This window comes from Ctenopharyngodon idella, chromosome 24 (assembly GCF_019924925.1).
Source record: "Ctenopharyngodon idella isolate HZGC_01 chromosome 24, HZGC01, whole genome shotgun sequence".
Taxonomy (NCBI): domain Eukaryota; kingdom Metazoa; phylum Chordata; class Actinopteri; order Cypriniformes; family Xenocyprididae; genus Ctenopharyngodon; species Ctenopharyngodon idella.
Window position 1 is genome coordinate 14568250 of NC_067243.1, and position 14854 is coordinate 14583103.

The 14854-nt window shown below is 36.2% G+C and overlaps 2 protein-coding genes across 4 annotated transcripts in view; one reads left to right on the plus strand and one right to left on the minus strand.

Moving 5' to 3' along the window:
- LOC127506722 (olfactomedin-4-like) overlaps positions 1-4494 on the minus strand; it is a 35665-nt gene extending 31171 nt beyond the window's left edge. Inside the window, exons 1-4 of one of the 2 annotated variants that reach the window (XM_051883463.1) lie at positions 4210-4494; positions 3959-4081; positions 3638-3856; positions 2725-2878 (exon numbers count right to left, since the gene is read on the minus strand). In XM_051883463.1, the coding sequence (XP_051739423.1) occupies positions 2725-2878; positions 3638-3856; positions 3959-4081; positions 4210-4359 (646 nt within the window). In that variant the 5' untranslated portion in view covers positions 4360-4494. The remainder of the gene's footprint in view (positions 1-2724; positions 2879-3637; positions 3857-3958; positions 4082-4209) is intronic. The other variant, XM_051883464.1, reaches the window with a different exon arrangement.
- Positions 1-9065, plus strand: part of LOC127506723 (olfactomedin-like) — a 36736-nt gene extending 27671 nt beyond the window's left edge. The window contains exons 1-5 of one of the 2 annotated variants that reach the window (XM_051883466.1): positions 4580-4671; positions 5159-5317; positions 5399-5611; positions 7739-7871; positions 8041-9065. In XM_051883466.1, the coding sequence (XP_051739426.1) occupies positions 4585-4671; positions 5159-5317; positions 5399-5611; positions 7739-7871; positions 8041-8852 (1404 nt within the window). In that variant the 5' untranslated portion in view covers positions 4580-4584 and the 3' untranslated portion in view covers positions 8853-9065. Of the gene's footprint in view, positions 1-4579; positions 4672-5158; positions 5318-5398; positions 5612-7738; positions 7872-8040 lie in introns of those variants that run through there. The other variant, XM_051883468.1, reaches the window with a different exon arrangement.
- Positions 9066-14854: the final 5789 nt, after the last annotated feature.

Consider the following 14854-nt stretch of genomic DNA (forward strand, 5'->3'; position numbering starts at 1 on the left):
TCTACTTTCCTTAAAAAAAAAAAGAAAAAAAAAAGAATCGCTACTTTTCCAAAAAGAATCGCTACATTTTTCAAAAAGATTCACTACTTTCCCAAAAAGAATAGCTATTTTCCCCAAAAAGAATCGCTACTTTTCTAAAAAAAGAATCAATACTTTCTTAAAAAAGAATTAAGAGCCGGGGCTAAAAACTTTTTGAATTTGAAGATCAAGGTAAATTGTACTTAATTTGTCGAAGGGCAGTACTAAATAATGAAAAAAAAGATATTTCTTAATGCATTGTGTTTCCTTCTGGAGCATCAGTGAATGTTTGAACCTTTTTTAATAGTTGTGTTTGAGTCCCTCAATTATCCTCAGTGTGAAAAGACGGATCTCAAAATCATTCAGTCACTGTTGTAAAGGGTTCAAATATGCAAAAAATCCTTGAAAACTGAAGAATCTGCAGGACCTGGAGGATTTTTCTGAAGAACAGAGCTCAGTTTAACTGCTCAGAACAAACAAGAGACTCATGAACAACCATCACAAAACAAAAAAACGCTCATAGATCATCCAGGTAACCACACACAGTATTAAGAACCAATGGTTCACAAACTTTTGAACGGGGTTATTATAATAAATTCAGCTATTTTTTTGTCTTATGGATTATATGTAAACATCTTTTATGTAAAATATCTTACTCAAGACAGTACTAAATAAAAAATAACATGCATTTTGTATGATCTCTTTTATTAAAATTATTCACATGCAACTGTATATTTATAAATATAGTTTTAAGTTGCTTTTATGGAAATCTATTTCTGCCAAATGAGAAAAAGATTGGCAAGTCATAATTATGAGATGGTGTCAGAATGTTTTATTTTTATCTCAATTCCAACTTTTTATGCCATAATTTCAACTTTTTTTGTCATAATATTGTAATATTATTTGTCTGCAGTAGTAATCCAGCGGACACATTTTATAAACTTTGCTGTGATTTATTTCAAGAAACAAAATTTGCGATACATTTGTGAATCTCTTCACCTCACGTAACAAAGCTAAGCATTCAAAGATGTATGCAGTGAAAAGACATTCATAGGCTGCATTTCAATTTACATACTTCACTGGTGATGGGAATGTATATATTTTTGAATGTATAATAAGACAGAACAAAAGCAATTGTACATAATAATTTCCGGTTACACTTCATATTAGGTGTTGTTACCTACCATGTACTTGCATCAAAAAATTAGTACAATGTACTTACTGTGTTCATATTGTATTGCAAAACACTTTTGCTGCTACTGAGGTGAGACACGGGTAAGGTTAGGGACAGGTTTGGTGGTATGGGTTGGTTTAAGGAAGGGTTAAATTGTAAGGGAAGGGTCAACAGGGTAATTATAAATGTAATTACAGAAATTAATTACAGCTGTAATCACATGCAGGTATTTTTAAAATATAAGTACAATGTAAAAACATGTATGTACACAGTAAGTGTATTGTATCAAATGATTAATTTAAATGTTAGTACATAGTAGTTAAAGACACCTAGTATAAAGTGGGACCAAATTTTATTGATACCACAAACCCTTTGAAAGTATTAGCATTTAACTTAATTATCTTAAAGTTAATTGGGTTTATGCTTAAAAACCCTGCAAATACACACGTAAAATTTCGATCTACTGTACTATCTTTACGATATGTACAATAATTTGTAATGTACTAATTCTAATCTTGCATACTATTTAGTACAGACAGTATGTGAAATGGGATGCAGTCATACTTATGTCTCAAATAATTGGAGATTTACTGAAAAATGAGCTCATAAGTTAGAATGTAGGCATCACCATAGACATACAGCAGATGATCTCTGGGGTCATAGTTTAGAAACTCAATATTAGTCTGCATCTTCTTAATATTAATTTTCAAATCAAAGCGCTCTTCTTTTGTTTTGGTGTCATAAGAGTAAAAGATCTCTTCTGTTTCTTTATCCAGGTAACGAGTAGCATAAAGCACACCACACACCATGAAGGTGTTTGTGACAGGTCCTTTTGTGAAGAGAAGTGGACCATGTCTGATTTAAAGCAGGCGGGTTGCTAGTTTGAACTTTAGTGATAATCACATTTCCGAAGTTGCTTGTGGACGCGTATATAACATAGACGCCTGATTCATCTGTGGCAAAATCCATATCTGTATAGCTGTATGCTGCGGCAAGGTGTCCGAATGGAAACTTGTTGTTGTAACCTGCATCTTTAGGTAAAGCCACAGTACTGACAGAACGAGTCGTCATGTTGAACTGACAGACGGAGTATGTGTAGTAACAGTTATAGTAGAGCGCATTGCCGTACATGACCATGTTTGGGCCCTGAATTGTGTTTGTTGTTGGGTTGGAGCTTGATATATAGGTATCTTTTGGTCCTATACCTAATAAAAGAGTACTCAATGTACTGTACTGGCGGACAAAGTAGCCATATACATTACTACTTGACAACACAACCAGCCAGTACTTGTTCTCGTCTCCTGGAGCAGGATTTGCATCTCGACCCCAAGCACCATAGGGATAGGAGGTGCTGTATACCGTGAGGGAATACGTTCTAGGTCCCACCACACTGACCATACGACCCAGACCACAACGGGCTACAAAGATAGAAGAGAAAAAGAAATATGAGACTTGAGTGGATTTCTGCTGAGGTTAATAATGAAAACGCTCAGGAAGCTTGAGTTAAGGGATTATTTGTGTCTTTGGCGTACCTGGGGGAACTGTAGGAGGTGGTGCTGTAGCCTTGATCTCTTCTTTACACTGTTCCAGCTCCCTCTTAATGCGCTGATTCTCTCGTTCTTTCTTTATCACCTGCATGTTGTCAAACTTCTCCAGCTCCTCCATTGTGTCTTTCATATCGTCAAGCTTTAAGAAAAATACCACATATAATTATTTTTACCATGTATACTACTTATTTTTATAGTTTTTTGAGGTTGTTTTTATGCCATATTTAGTTTTAGTTTTATTTAAAATTTTTATTTTTAAGTACAAAATAAAGTTACCTTTTTTAGTGATTTTTATTTTAAATTTTATTACTTTATATTTAGTGCTTTCTCTTAAAAAGAAGATTGTATTTATTGCATTGCAGTAGGTCAAGAATTTTTCATTTTTTATTTTATATTTACTGGTGCTGTGTACAAGTATTATTTTTAAGACAACAGATGTGCCTATTAAAACTTGAATATTATTTAATTTATGTAAAAAGTTATTATTACAGAAACAAAAGAACCAAATAAATGAATATTAGAAAATAATAATAATAATAATAATAATAATAATAATGGTAACACCTTACAATAAGGTTCATTAGTTAACATGAACTAATAATGAACTGCACTTCTATAGCATTTATTCTTTGTTAATGTTAATTTCAACATTTAATAATACATTATTAAAATCTTGTTAACATTAGTTAATGCACTGTGAACTAACATGAATAAACAATGAACAGCTGTATTTTCATTAACTAACGTTAATGAAGATTAGTAAATACAGTAACAAATGTATTGCTCATGGTTAGTTCATGTTAGTTAATACATTAACTAATGTTAACAAATGAACCTTATTGTAAAGTGTTACCATAATAATAATAATGACAAAGCCCTTTTTTGTACAGAAAGTCACCTGAGCTGCAGTCTGTAAACTGAGATGCTGGTAATTTGTGGTGGTACTGTTGAGTTTGTTGAAGAGGCCCTGAATCTCGGCAATCTCTAACTCAATGATGCGCAGAGACACGGCCCCATATAGATTCCTGTCATCCTCCTTTTCTAGCATGACCACGTTGTCCTCTAGCTGCTTGATGCGTTGTTGTAGACCCAGCACAAGCCTGTCTAATTCTGTCATCTGCAGATATTTACATTAACACAATTAATTTCATTTAGTTATTTAGAATATATTTGAACAACAGATAAAATGAGAGAAAAAAATATATATATTTAAATTTACCTTTTGTGAAGTGATGGTCCCAGTGCATTGTAAGGCAGAGGTCTCTACTTTCATTAGTTTATTCATAGGGAAAGCAGGATCTGAATTTTTTAGATCGCACACACATACCTTCCCTTTCACTGACTGTGAAGACCAAATGACAGGAGATTAAATTATATAAAACAAGCAAAAACATGTCATTTTGTATTTTATAGTCATGTAGGAATATATAAAAACAATTTATTTTATATATAGTGTTGATTTTTTCTTACCTGAGTGAAAGTTAGAGGAATGAGGATCAACAAAATGAATATATTAGACTGACCCATGTCTGAAGGTAGAAAGGGGACCTCATAATAAACTATGTTTGGTAGCAGCAACAGAGTTTTAATATCGTTATTGTGAAATAATGATTTCTTCATTTCTTTGGGTGGAACAGTTTGTTGCAATCTTCATCTTATCTTTGTGAACACCTTTAGCAGGTCCATGAGTATTGGAAAATTGTATCATGAACTGACAAACTTTCAAACTTTCAACTTTGTTTTGCCTCACTTTCTAAAAATAATGGTGAAATTGCAGATTTGTTGTGAGATATGTTTTTTCTTACAAAATTCTTTTGTAATACTTTATGTATTTGCAACATCAAAATGATTGTGTTGTTTAAAGCAAGACTTTTAGCCTTTCGGGGTCATTTGCTCATCATGCTCTTCTACTGGTTGGTCCTCACAGTCACAGTAAGTCCCTTCTTTTATCTGTTTTGGATTTCTTTATTGTCTTAACTGGAATGTTTTTTTTTTTTAATGGAACGAAATGAATTTAAATATGTTAGTTAAATGATCTGCATATGTCTATATATCTTTAAATAAATATACAGTACTGTTTATTTATATATATATATATATATATATATATATGTATATATATATATATATAGTGGTTATATAGTATATCTCATTATTTGACTCCCAAAAACTATTAAAAGCATTAATTAAGGTAACAATTAACAAGATTATTTTATTTAAATCATTTATTATATCTAATACAATAAAATAAAGTTAATAAATGTTTAAAAACATTTACTCAAAATTTAACTCTCGCATTAAAAGTCTTCATATAATTGTTTAAATATAATTAAAAGCAAATATTCAATAAAAGGCAGAATTAAAAGGACAGTTTGTGAATCACTATCTTGTGTGTATATGTGTTTATGTGTGTAATCAGGCGACTGTCCAGGCTCAGAGAATTACAGGTGAACAGAAGAATGATTCCTGTGTCTGTGAATTAAGCAGCTCTCTCTGGGCTTTCCCCACTGTGAAGTTCGAGGGAGTTGCAAAACAAGTCCAGACCTGTGAGAACAACCTTATAGAGTTTCATAAAAAGGTGAGCTCCTTTAAAGTCACACTGTAGATTCATTCTTGAAGTAAATCATCTCAGTGAACTCATTTGCGTTGTAACATTCAGGTGAAGGACAGAAATGTACAACTGCCAAAGATGGAACGCACTCTTAAGGACATCACAGCCCGCCTGAAACCGTTCGAGTATCTGAACACAAACGGCCTGTACAACGCCCTTCACCTGCGACAGCTGATGGAGGAACTTGACGAAATCTATTATACTGCCAATGATGCTCACAAGAAAAACCCCAGCAAAGCGACCAATGACCTTCTGAAAGAGGTAAATCTTTCTTAAAATAGTCACCAGGGGCTTCATTTATAAAGCGTGCTTACACACAGATTTGATCTTAGAGTGTGCGTACGCATAAATCCACGCCAACGCTCATATTTATAAAAATTAGCGCCACATCAGGGTCTAAGCAGACGTACGCACTTTTCCTTGTCAGTGTAATGCAGGTTTTTGGAAATCCTAGCTAATCTTGCAGCCCGCCATTTTAAATTAAAGGATTTGGACGATGACTACTGATCTTTTATATGTAAATGACATTAATTACGCGTTGTTTACAAGGCGGAGAACTAAAACCATTCAGCTGCGTGCAAGTTCAAGATCATTTGCAATTTATAGATTTCACATCTTAAAGAGAGGCGTATGCTCGTTTTCTGTGCGTACGTTTATTCTATGAATCTGAGAAATGATCGCAAGATCAAATTTAGGACGGTTTCTGCGCAACATTTTATAAATGAGGCCCCCGGTCTTCAAAAAAATGCCCAAACAACATAAAAAAGCACCAAAAAATAGTCCACATGATTTGTCACTAGTATGTTATTTTATTTAGTGCTTTTGTCCTTTATTAGTTTTTTTTCTTTTTATTTATTTTTAATTTCAGTTTTAGAAATTTAAATTCTTTAACTTCAACTTATTTCAGTTAGTTGACGAAGCAACATTTCTAATTTAAAGATTTTTAAGTTTACGTTTTTCATCTTATATAGCCTATTTATATATATATATATATATTCAGAATATTCAGGCCCCATTCATAAGTATGTGAACCATTGGTTCTTAATACTGTGTGTGGTTACCTGGATGATCTACGACTGTTTTTTTTGTTTTGTGATGGTTGTTCATGAGTCCCTTGTTTCTCCTGAGCAGTTAAACTGAGCTCTGTTCTTCAGAAAAATCCTCCTGGTCCTGCAGATTCTTCAGTTTTCAAGGATTTTATTATATATTTGAACCCTTTCCAGCAGTGACTGAATGATTTTGAGATCCATCTTTTCACACTGGGGACAATTGAGGGACTCAAACACAACTATTAAAAAAGGTTCAAACATTCACTGATGCTCCAGTAGAAAGCATGATGCATTAAGAGTCAGGGGTGAAAACTTTTGAACAGGATAAAGATGTCCACATTTTTCTTATTTTGTTTAAATATCAATTTTCTTCCTCTAGTACTGCCCTTTGGAAGCAACAGAAGATACCTACATGTTTCCCAGAGACAAATTAAGTACAATTTACCTTGATCTTCAAATTCAAAAAGTTTTCACCCCCCGGCTCTTAATGCATCGTGTTTCCTACTGGAGCATCAGTGAATGTTTGAACCTTTTTTAATAGTTGTGTTTGAGTCCCTCAATTGTCCTCAGTGTGAAAAGATGGATCTCAAAATCATTCAGATTGAAGACTGAAGAATCTGCAGGACCTGGAGGATTTTTCTGAAGAACAGAGTTTAACTGCTTAGGACAAATAAGGGACTCATGAACAACCATCACAAAACAAAAAAACAGTTGTAGATCATTTAGGTAACCACACACAGTATTAGGAATCAGTGGTTCACAAACTTTTGAATGGGGTCATTTTAATAAATTCAGCTATTTTTTTGTCTTGTGAATTATATGTAAACATCTTTTATGTAAAATATCTTAATCAGGACAGTACTAAATAAAAAATAACATGCATTTTGTATTATCTCTTTTATTTTGTTAAAATTTTTCACATTTTCACAGATTCTGCAAGGGGTTCACAAACTTTCAAGTGGCACTGTATATATATATATATATCACCTTTAATTAAATTACTAATAACAATTTTTGGTAGTTTTAGTCAACAATGACAATGGTCGCTACAAGTCTTCTGAAACCATACGATAGTTTTGTGTGAGAAACACTGTAATCTAAGTCATTGTTCATGATAACTGCTGTTCCATGAAGCTCATGTTTACTCTGAATTCGTATCCAAAAATCAGAAGACTCGGAAAATGACTTCTGATTACAGTTTACCCTTCATTGAAGTTCCATCAATTGACAATTGTTGAATCAAAAATGAACAAAACAATTGCCAAAAAAATGGAAGACAAAAAACAGATTTCTGATTTTGGATTCAAAGATATGTTGACAATGTCTCTGTTTCTCTCAGTTGACTAGGGCAAAGAAGGACATCCAGAACATGTACAAAAGCAATATCTTCAATCTAGAGACAATGAAAACGAGGCTACGTGACCTCAACAACAGAGCACAGACCTGCAAAACTATACCTGAAGACTTCAGAAGTAAGTACACAACTCTCAGTGAGTGGAGAAATGTTTTGACATTTAGGTTGTAGTCTCATTTATGTCTTCAACAGCATGAAAATTGTTTTGTTTTTTTCATGAAAGAGAAGGTAAAATATGTTTACCTGATTACTGAACATATGACCAATTCATGTGATCCCACTTGCAGGCACTTGTCATCAGCGTATCATGTCCAACATAAGTTCTCCAGTTGTCACCAAGCTCAATTCCATCTCCAGTTCATATATCTCAGGTGCTTGGGGTAGGGATGCCAAACAGAACAGCAAGGAACGTTATTGGGAACACTGTCTGGTGAGTGGAAACAAGCATGGGAACACAATCAGGATGTACAACTCGTACGAAGATTTCATGGCCACCAAGAACTACAAAGATGAATACATCGCATCATCCTACAGCCACAACAATGCTGTTCAGGGCTCTGGCACTATACTGTACGACAATACCGTATTTTACCAGTGCTACAACACTCCTGAGATCTGCAGCTTCAACATTACAACAAAAGCAACCAAGCGTGTGAAACTAGATGATGCCGGAATCGACAACAAGTTCCCTTTCTGCTACTACAGCTGCCGTGATTGGACAGACATCGACCTGGAGGCTGATCAAGACGCCGTGTGGGTTATATATGCCACCGAGGAGAACCACGGCAACATTGTTGTGAGTCGCTTAGACCCACTGGAGCTCAATATCACACATACCTGGAAGACACATCTCTTTAAGAGGTCCGTCACCAGCACTTTTATGGTGTGCGGGGTCCTGTACGCTACACGCTTTGTTAATACTTACCAAGAAGAGGTGTTTTATGCTTTCGATACAACCACTGGTCAAGAGATAAACACTCTTTCTTTGCCCTTTGAGAAGGTTTCTGCTGGAATAGCCAATCTCAACTACAATCCTGTTGATAGGAGACTTTACATGTATAACGATGGCTATCTGTTAGCATATAACACCTTCAACTGAGGGTGTTTCATACACAGCTAAGAAAAAATGCAGTAGCTTATCATATGCTGTAGTTTATAGTTTATGTCAGTCCAAATTGCACAGCATGCAGAAAATCTCAAAGTGGTTAAACAAATTCTTTGTGCTATATCATTATGCGACCGTGAGACTTTTGGAGTGTTTTGTCTAATTTTGTTATTTTTTGGTTATTACAATAAATGTACTCATACAGCACTTCTCTGACAATGTCTTTTTTTAAACTCACTTTTTCTATAACTTTACTAAAAACTTTGCTGCGAACTCCACACTTTATGAAGTTTTATTTAACTAAATTCGGGAGGCGCAAGTTCAGGTAAATCAACCAATCAGTGCAAGAGGAAGCCGGTATATAAGCCGTCTCTCACCTCTATCCCGTGACAAGTTTCACAGCATCCCTCCACCACCCCATCACCTCACTCTTGGCTGGTTTCTATCCCAGTTAAGGAGAGGGAGTACTCTGGGTTTGGGCCAAATTCCGAGCTCGGAGTCCTCCCCCGGCCAGCACGCCAAATGTGCATAAATTACTATACAAATTACTTTATTTTGATTTCATGTACGTGTAAACTCGTGAACTTTCAGTACTATAACATCACATAGGCCTACACATAAACGAAGGTATAAATGCGAGTATGTCTTTTCAGTGCCCCTGTGAAGTTCACTTAATTTTTAGAATTTAGTTTCAATTTTACTCTAGCTGCTTGTTTAATCTGACTCCAATTTCAAATGATTATTACTCTTAGATTGTGTTTCCAATTAGGAATTAATCATTGGTCATGTATTAATTTAGATATTTGATTATTCTGGGTATCCCATACTTTCAATTATTTGTTCATTATGGACCCGATATCACACAGGAAGTTACATCAGCCAATTATGTACTTCCACGATCACAAATTCGTCAGTTTCTGATTCTTAGTCAGAGGGTACAGAGTTTACTAATGCATTTGAGTCGAACTGCCACATGCTTGTTCATACAAAAACACAGTTTTCATAGTCACGATACTGCAACTTGCTAAGTCAGTGATAGACAGAAATCAAAAGGTCTCACATGATGTGCAACATGCTCCTTTCATTGAGCCTTTAGTTTGACCTATCCTGACGTAGATTTGAGGAAATATGGACTCCAATAATCTACTGGTCATAATGATTTCAGAAGAATCCAGAGTAAATCAAATATAACATTTTAATTGTCAGGTAAAAATGTTTCATGGCATTTACATAGTCAGACAATTAGAAGCCAATTCAAATAATAAACACATAACATTAATTGCTCAAAGATGACTCTAAAAGTAAGAAATGCATATACACACAGTGGTGTGTGAGTGTCTTCACGGCATGGGGGTTTCTGTCTACAGAAGATCCCCCCTGGCTGCTCTGCACTTTCCCTTAAATACCCAGACCAGAACAAAAGGATTGTAAATATTTACTACACCAACACCTGTTTTGGGGGGGAAGAGTGGGTTATCAGATATCGAAAAGACAGCACCCAAAAAGGACAACAGAATTCTCATAAGTTTTCAATCTTTTTCATAACTCAACTGACTGCGGTGAAATTGAGACCATTTTACCAATCGCACTGAGACATTTAAAATGATACCAAACATGAAAGTGAGATACACAAGATACATCATACATATGTAACCCCTCACCCAGGTCCTACTCGCCCCGCTCTGCGCGGGCCTCGAACCCTGGTCTCCGGCCTGGGAGTCGGACGCTCTAACAAGGAGGCTAAAGGTTGCAACCCCTAGCGTCAGTCACTAGAGCATCTTTTGAGATCAGAGGAGTGAGGTTTACTTGCACAGCAACTACTAGCTGGCCTCCATTACACTCACCCCCCTAAACCTCACTCCCATCCGGGTCACGGCAGCAATGTAACCCCTCTACCCAGGTCCTACTCGCCCCGCTCTGCGCGGGCCTCGAACCCTGGTCTCCGGCCTGGGAGTTGGACGCTCTAACAAGAAGGCTAAAGGTTGCAACCCCTAGCGTCAGTCACTAGAGCATCTCTTGAGATCAGAGGAGTGAGGTTTACTCGCACAGCAACTACTAGCTGGCCTCCGTTACACTCACTCCCCTAACCCTCACTCCCATCCGGGTCATGGCACCAATGTAACCCCTCTACCCAGGTCCTACTCGCCCCGCTCTGCGCAGGCCTCGAACCCGGGTCTCCTGAGTGGGAGTCGGATGCTCTAACAAGAAGGCTAAAGGCTGCAACCCCTAGCATCACTTGCTAGAGCATCTCTTGAGATCAGAGGAGTGAGGTTTACTAGTACAGCAACTACAAGCTGGCCTCCGTTACACTCACTCCCCTAAACCTCACTCCCATCCGGGTCATGGCACCAATGTAACCCCTCTACCCAGGTCCTACTCACCCCGCTCTGCGCGGGCCTCGAACCCGGGTCTCCTGCGTGGGAGTCGGATGCTCTAACAAGGAGGCTAAAGGCTGCAACCCCTAGCATCAGTCTGGCCTCCGTTACACATAGAATATGCATTCTTGGAGAACCTTTAGTGACTTGAATTAAAGGGAAAGGAAGGGAGTAGGAGTTGGGTGCATACATGAGCAGGGGCGGATTAAGGTGGTCAGGGGCCCCTAGGTTGCTCTTTGTGTGAGGCCCCCCCTTAATCATTATGCTTTCTTGAAAAAATGTATTTAGTGCCATACATGGTCCACATGCAAATATTAAGGTTAACTGGCATACACACACACATGGAGACAGCCAATACTACAGTTTTTCTTGTATGTTCCTTCAACTGGTGGACCACCACAGTAAGAAAATTACCACCACACCACATAGGTAAAATGAGAAACTGAAAATCATAATAAATCGTATAAACCAATATATAATACATAGCCTAATCAGCACTCAAGCGCACGCATAAAACTTGCCACAGCGCACCTGCAAACGTAATTATTATGAGTGTGTAGTGAAAAAAACAACAAGCAGACTTTCTAAACATTTTAATAATTTATTGTTAATGTTTTCTGTTTTCGACTGCAAAGATGAAGTCTACGATGCTGATTCGTCATATCCGCTAGTAGTGGACGCGCCTATATGCATGTTTTATACTGATTACATAATCTAAGAATATGTAATTTCCATTTGAATTGGTTGGATTAAAAGTAGACATTTCAAGAACGCGCATCCTGGTTGTTTTCATTTTACAAAAGCACAACGTTTTCTGTTATTGTGAGTTTACAGAAATAAAAGTAGACCCTTTACAGTTTGTATTACTCTTATCTGTATGACCAAAGTATTTTAAGTGATCGCACCGGCGCCTCCATGTCATGCAGTGAGCGCGCTCTCCCCACAAACATGGATATGCGCCTAATAATAGCGCACATTTATCTAGGACTAGGCTAATATTAGCGGACCTGTAAAGTTGCTACTACTTACATGTTTCAAGTGATAAGCCGTATTTGAGGTCGATGAATGATATACGAATGTTTGGATTTCCTGCCGTTAACGATCTCTCCCTCCCAAACTGCGTGACTTCGCTACTTCTGTCTTGATGTATCCAATGCCTTGAAGTATCAAGTCAATTTAGGGATTTTTTTCAGTAGTATATGTTGTTCACGTTGTTCTTTTAACCTTTGTATTTTCCGTTTTTTGTGCTCCACTATCGTAATTTCTTTCGGACATTTTGCCACTATGCCGTCTAGAAATAGTAGCGACGTAAATGAAAATGATTGACATGATTTGATCAGCAGCTGATTGGACAGATGTGACCCAAATGTCACATCTATCCAATCACCTGCTTTTTTTTAATGTTTCTTATGGGCCAATGAGGGTCTTTTTCTGTTGTTGTTGTTCGCGCTGAAGCAGTGGTGTAGTCTAGTTTTTTGTTGTGGCTACTGTGATTTTTCCCTCCCAACCTCATACTCACCCGTCCCAGATCGACACCCCATAAGCACCACCACACTCACTAATGCATATAGTATGCAACTGATCTAAGCTACATGTAATTGAGATCATTCTGAAAGACTGCTTGTTTTATCAACATGTCAATTTATTATTAGCAACACATGACTTTAACAGCCAATGACATTTACAGCTGGAGAGACTGGACTGATTTTCTACTGTTTAGTGTCAATCACCATCTAACTCAGCCAGTTAAGATCTACATTTAGCCTTAGATGTTATATAAATATGGTCTCTGGATCATAGGTTTTATTAGCTGGCAAGTTTCAATGCACATTTAAGAGTGCAAGTTGCAACTATTATTACAAAATGCTGGGTTAAAAACAACACAAGTTGGGTTGAGAATGGACAAACCCAGCGATTGGGTTGTTTTAACCAAGTGGTTGGGTTAAATGTTTGCCCAAGTTTGGACTTTGTTTTCTGTTTTGCACCATTTCCTGCCAGTCTGTCATCATAGTTATGCATTTCAATTCACTAACTTGAAATTTGATTCGATATCAGTTATTTTGGATATACTGTATATCAGGTAAAGTACATGGCAAATTTTCTCAAGAAAAATAATCTCTCAAATAATGCTGTAAAATACACATGGAATCAGTTGGTACTACATTAATATTAAAGGTTAAAATAAACTGACTTGCATACGAACTTAAACTACACTTTTTGTAAACTAAATTTTTGTAATAATAAAGTTATAATAGGCCTACTAACTTTAAAAATATTTCTGCTCCATTTTAAATGGTGGCTGTCAACTTGACGGATTTATTCAAACATGCATTAGGCTATTGAAGAACATTAAAAATTATAATTAATATGTAATATGGTGCATGTATTTAGCTAAATGCTCCTCTCTAGAGTTCATTTTTCTAGCTGACTAACGAGTTTATGGTCACTGAATATGTTTGTTCTCAGGTAACGTTAGCCTAAATGTGACGTTACGTGATATTGTTTACAAGCTGTTATTAACGTCTTTCCGCGGTTGAAACACTGATTACGCGAATACACGAGACATGATACGGATTTTGTTAAGTTGTACTGTATATTTTAACATACCTTTAGAAGTTCATTCACGTTTATTTCGCGCTGTAACTGGTATTAAAGCAGAGGAGAGGATCAGTTCACGTGCGCGTTAGGCTGCCGCTTCTCTTGAACTGATAGGCTACAGCGATCTGTCACTCACTACACATTAAAGAGCGCCAAAACGGTATTTATGTTGGGTTTTTTTATTTCGTAGTAAATTTGAAATATGAGACTTTGTTTCATGTCAAAAGCAACAAACCACAAATCTTATTGTGATTTATTGGATGGTTACGTATCCTCGCGCTTTTTTAAGTGGGTATACGGAAATCCTTTCCTAGTCAGGATATTTGTTAATATTTCTACGATTGTGTTCGTCAGAAAGAAGAAAGTGATATACACCTAGGATGGCTTGAGGGTGAGTAGCCTAAAGCTTGGGGTAATTTTCATTTGAAAGTGAAATAATCCTTTAATACACTTCACTTTAAAACTTCATAATAGGCCTATATATTGTCTTTTTCTTCTTTACATATCCTTTTATCTGATCAAATTAGGCGTTTGTCTTACTACTCATACTGCACTTTTTGTAAACCTATATCTAATTAAAAAAACTGCTAGTAGACATTTTTGTTGTAGTTGAAGTATTTGTTTTGCTATATAAAATAACCATTACAACACAAACAATACTGAAAAATTACTACCAACTTTAAAAAACATTTCATTGTAATTTGAAAATATCATATTAAAACATACATACATATTTAATAGTCTGACTGCTCCCCTGTTGGAATTATTCTGCAATATACCAACATGGAAAATTGTCCAGGCCCATGATAATGGGAGTGTGCCATATGCTTAATTTAAAGGGAAAGTTCACCTAAAAAATGAAAATTCTGTCATCATTTACTCACCCTCAAGTTATTCCAAACCTATATGAATTTCTTTCTTCTGCTGAACACAAAGGAAGATATTTGGAAGAAAATTTGTAACCAGGATGCTTTGGGGCACCATTGACTTCCATAGTAGGAAAAAAAATACTATGGAAGTCAA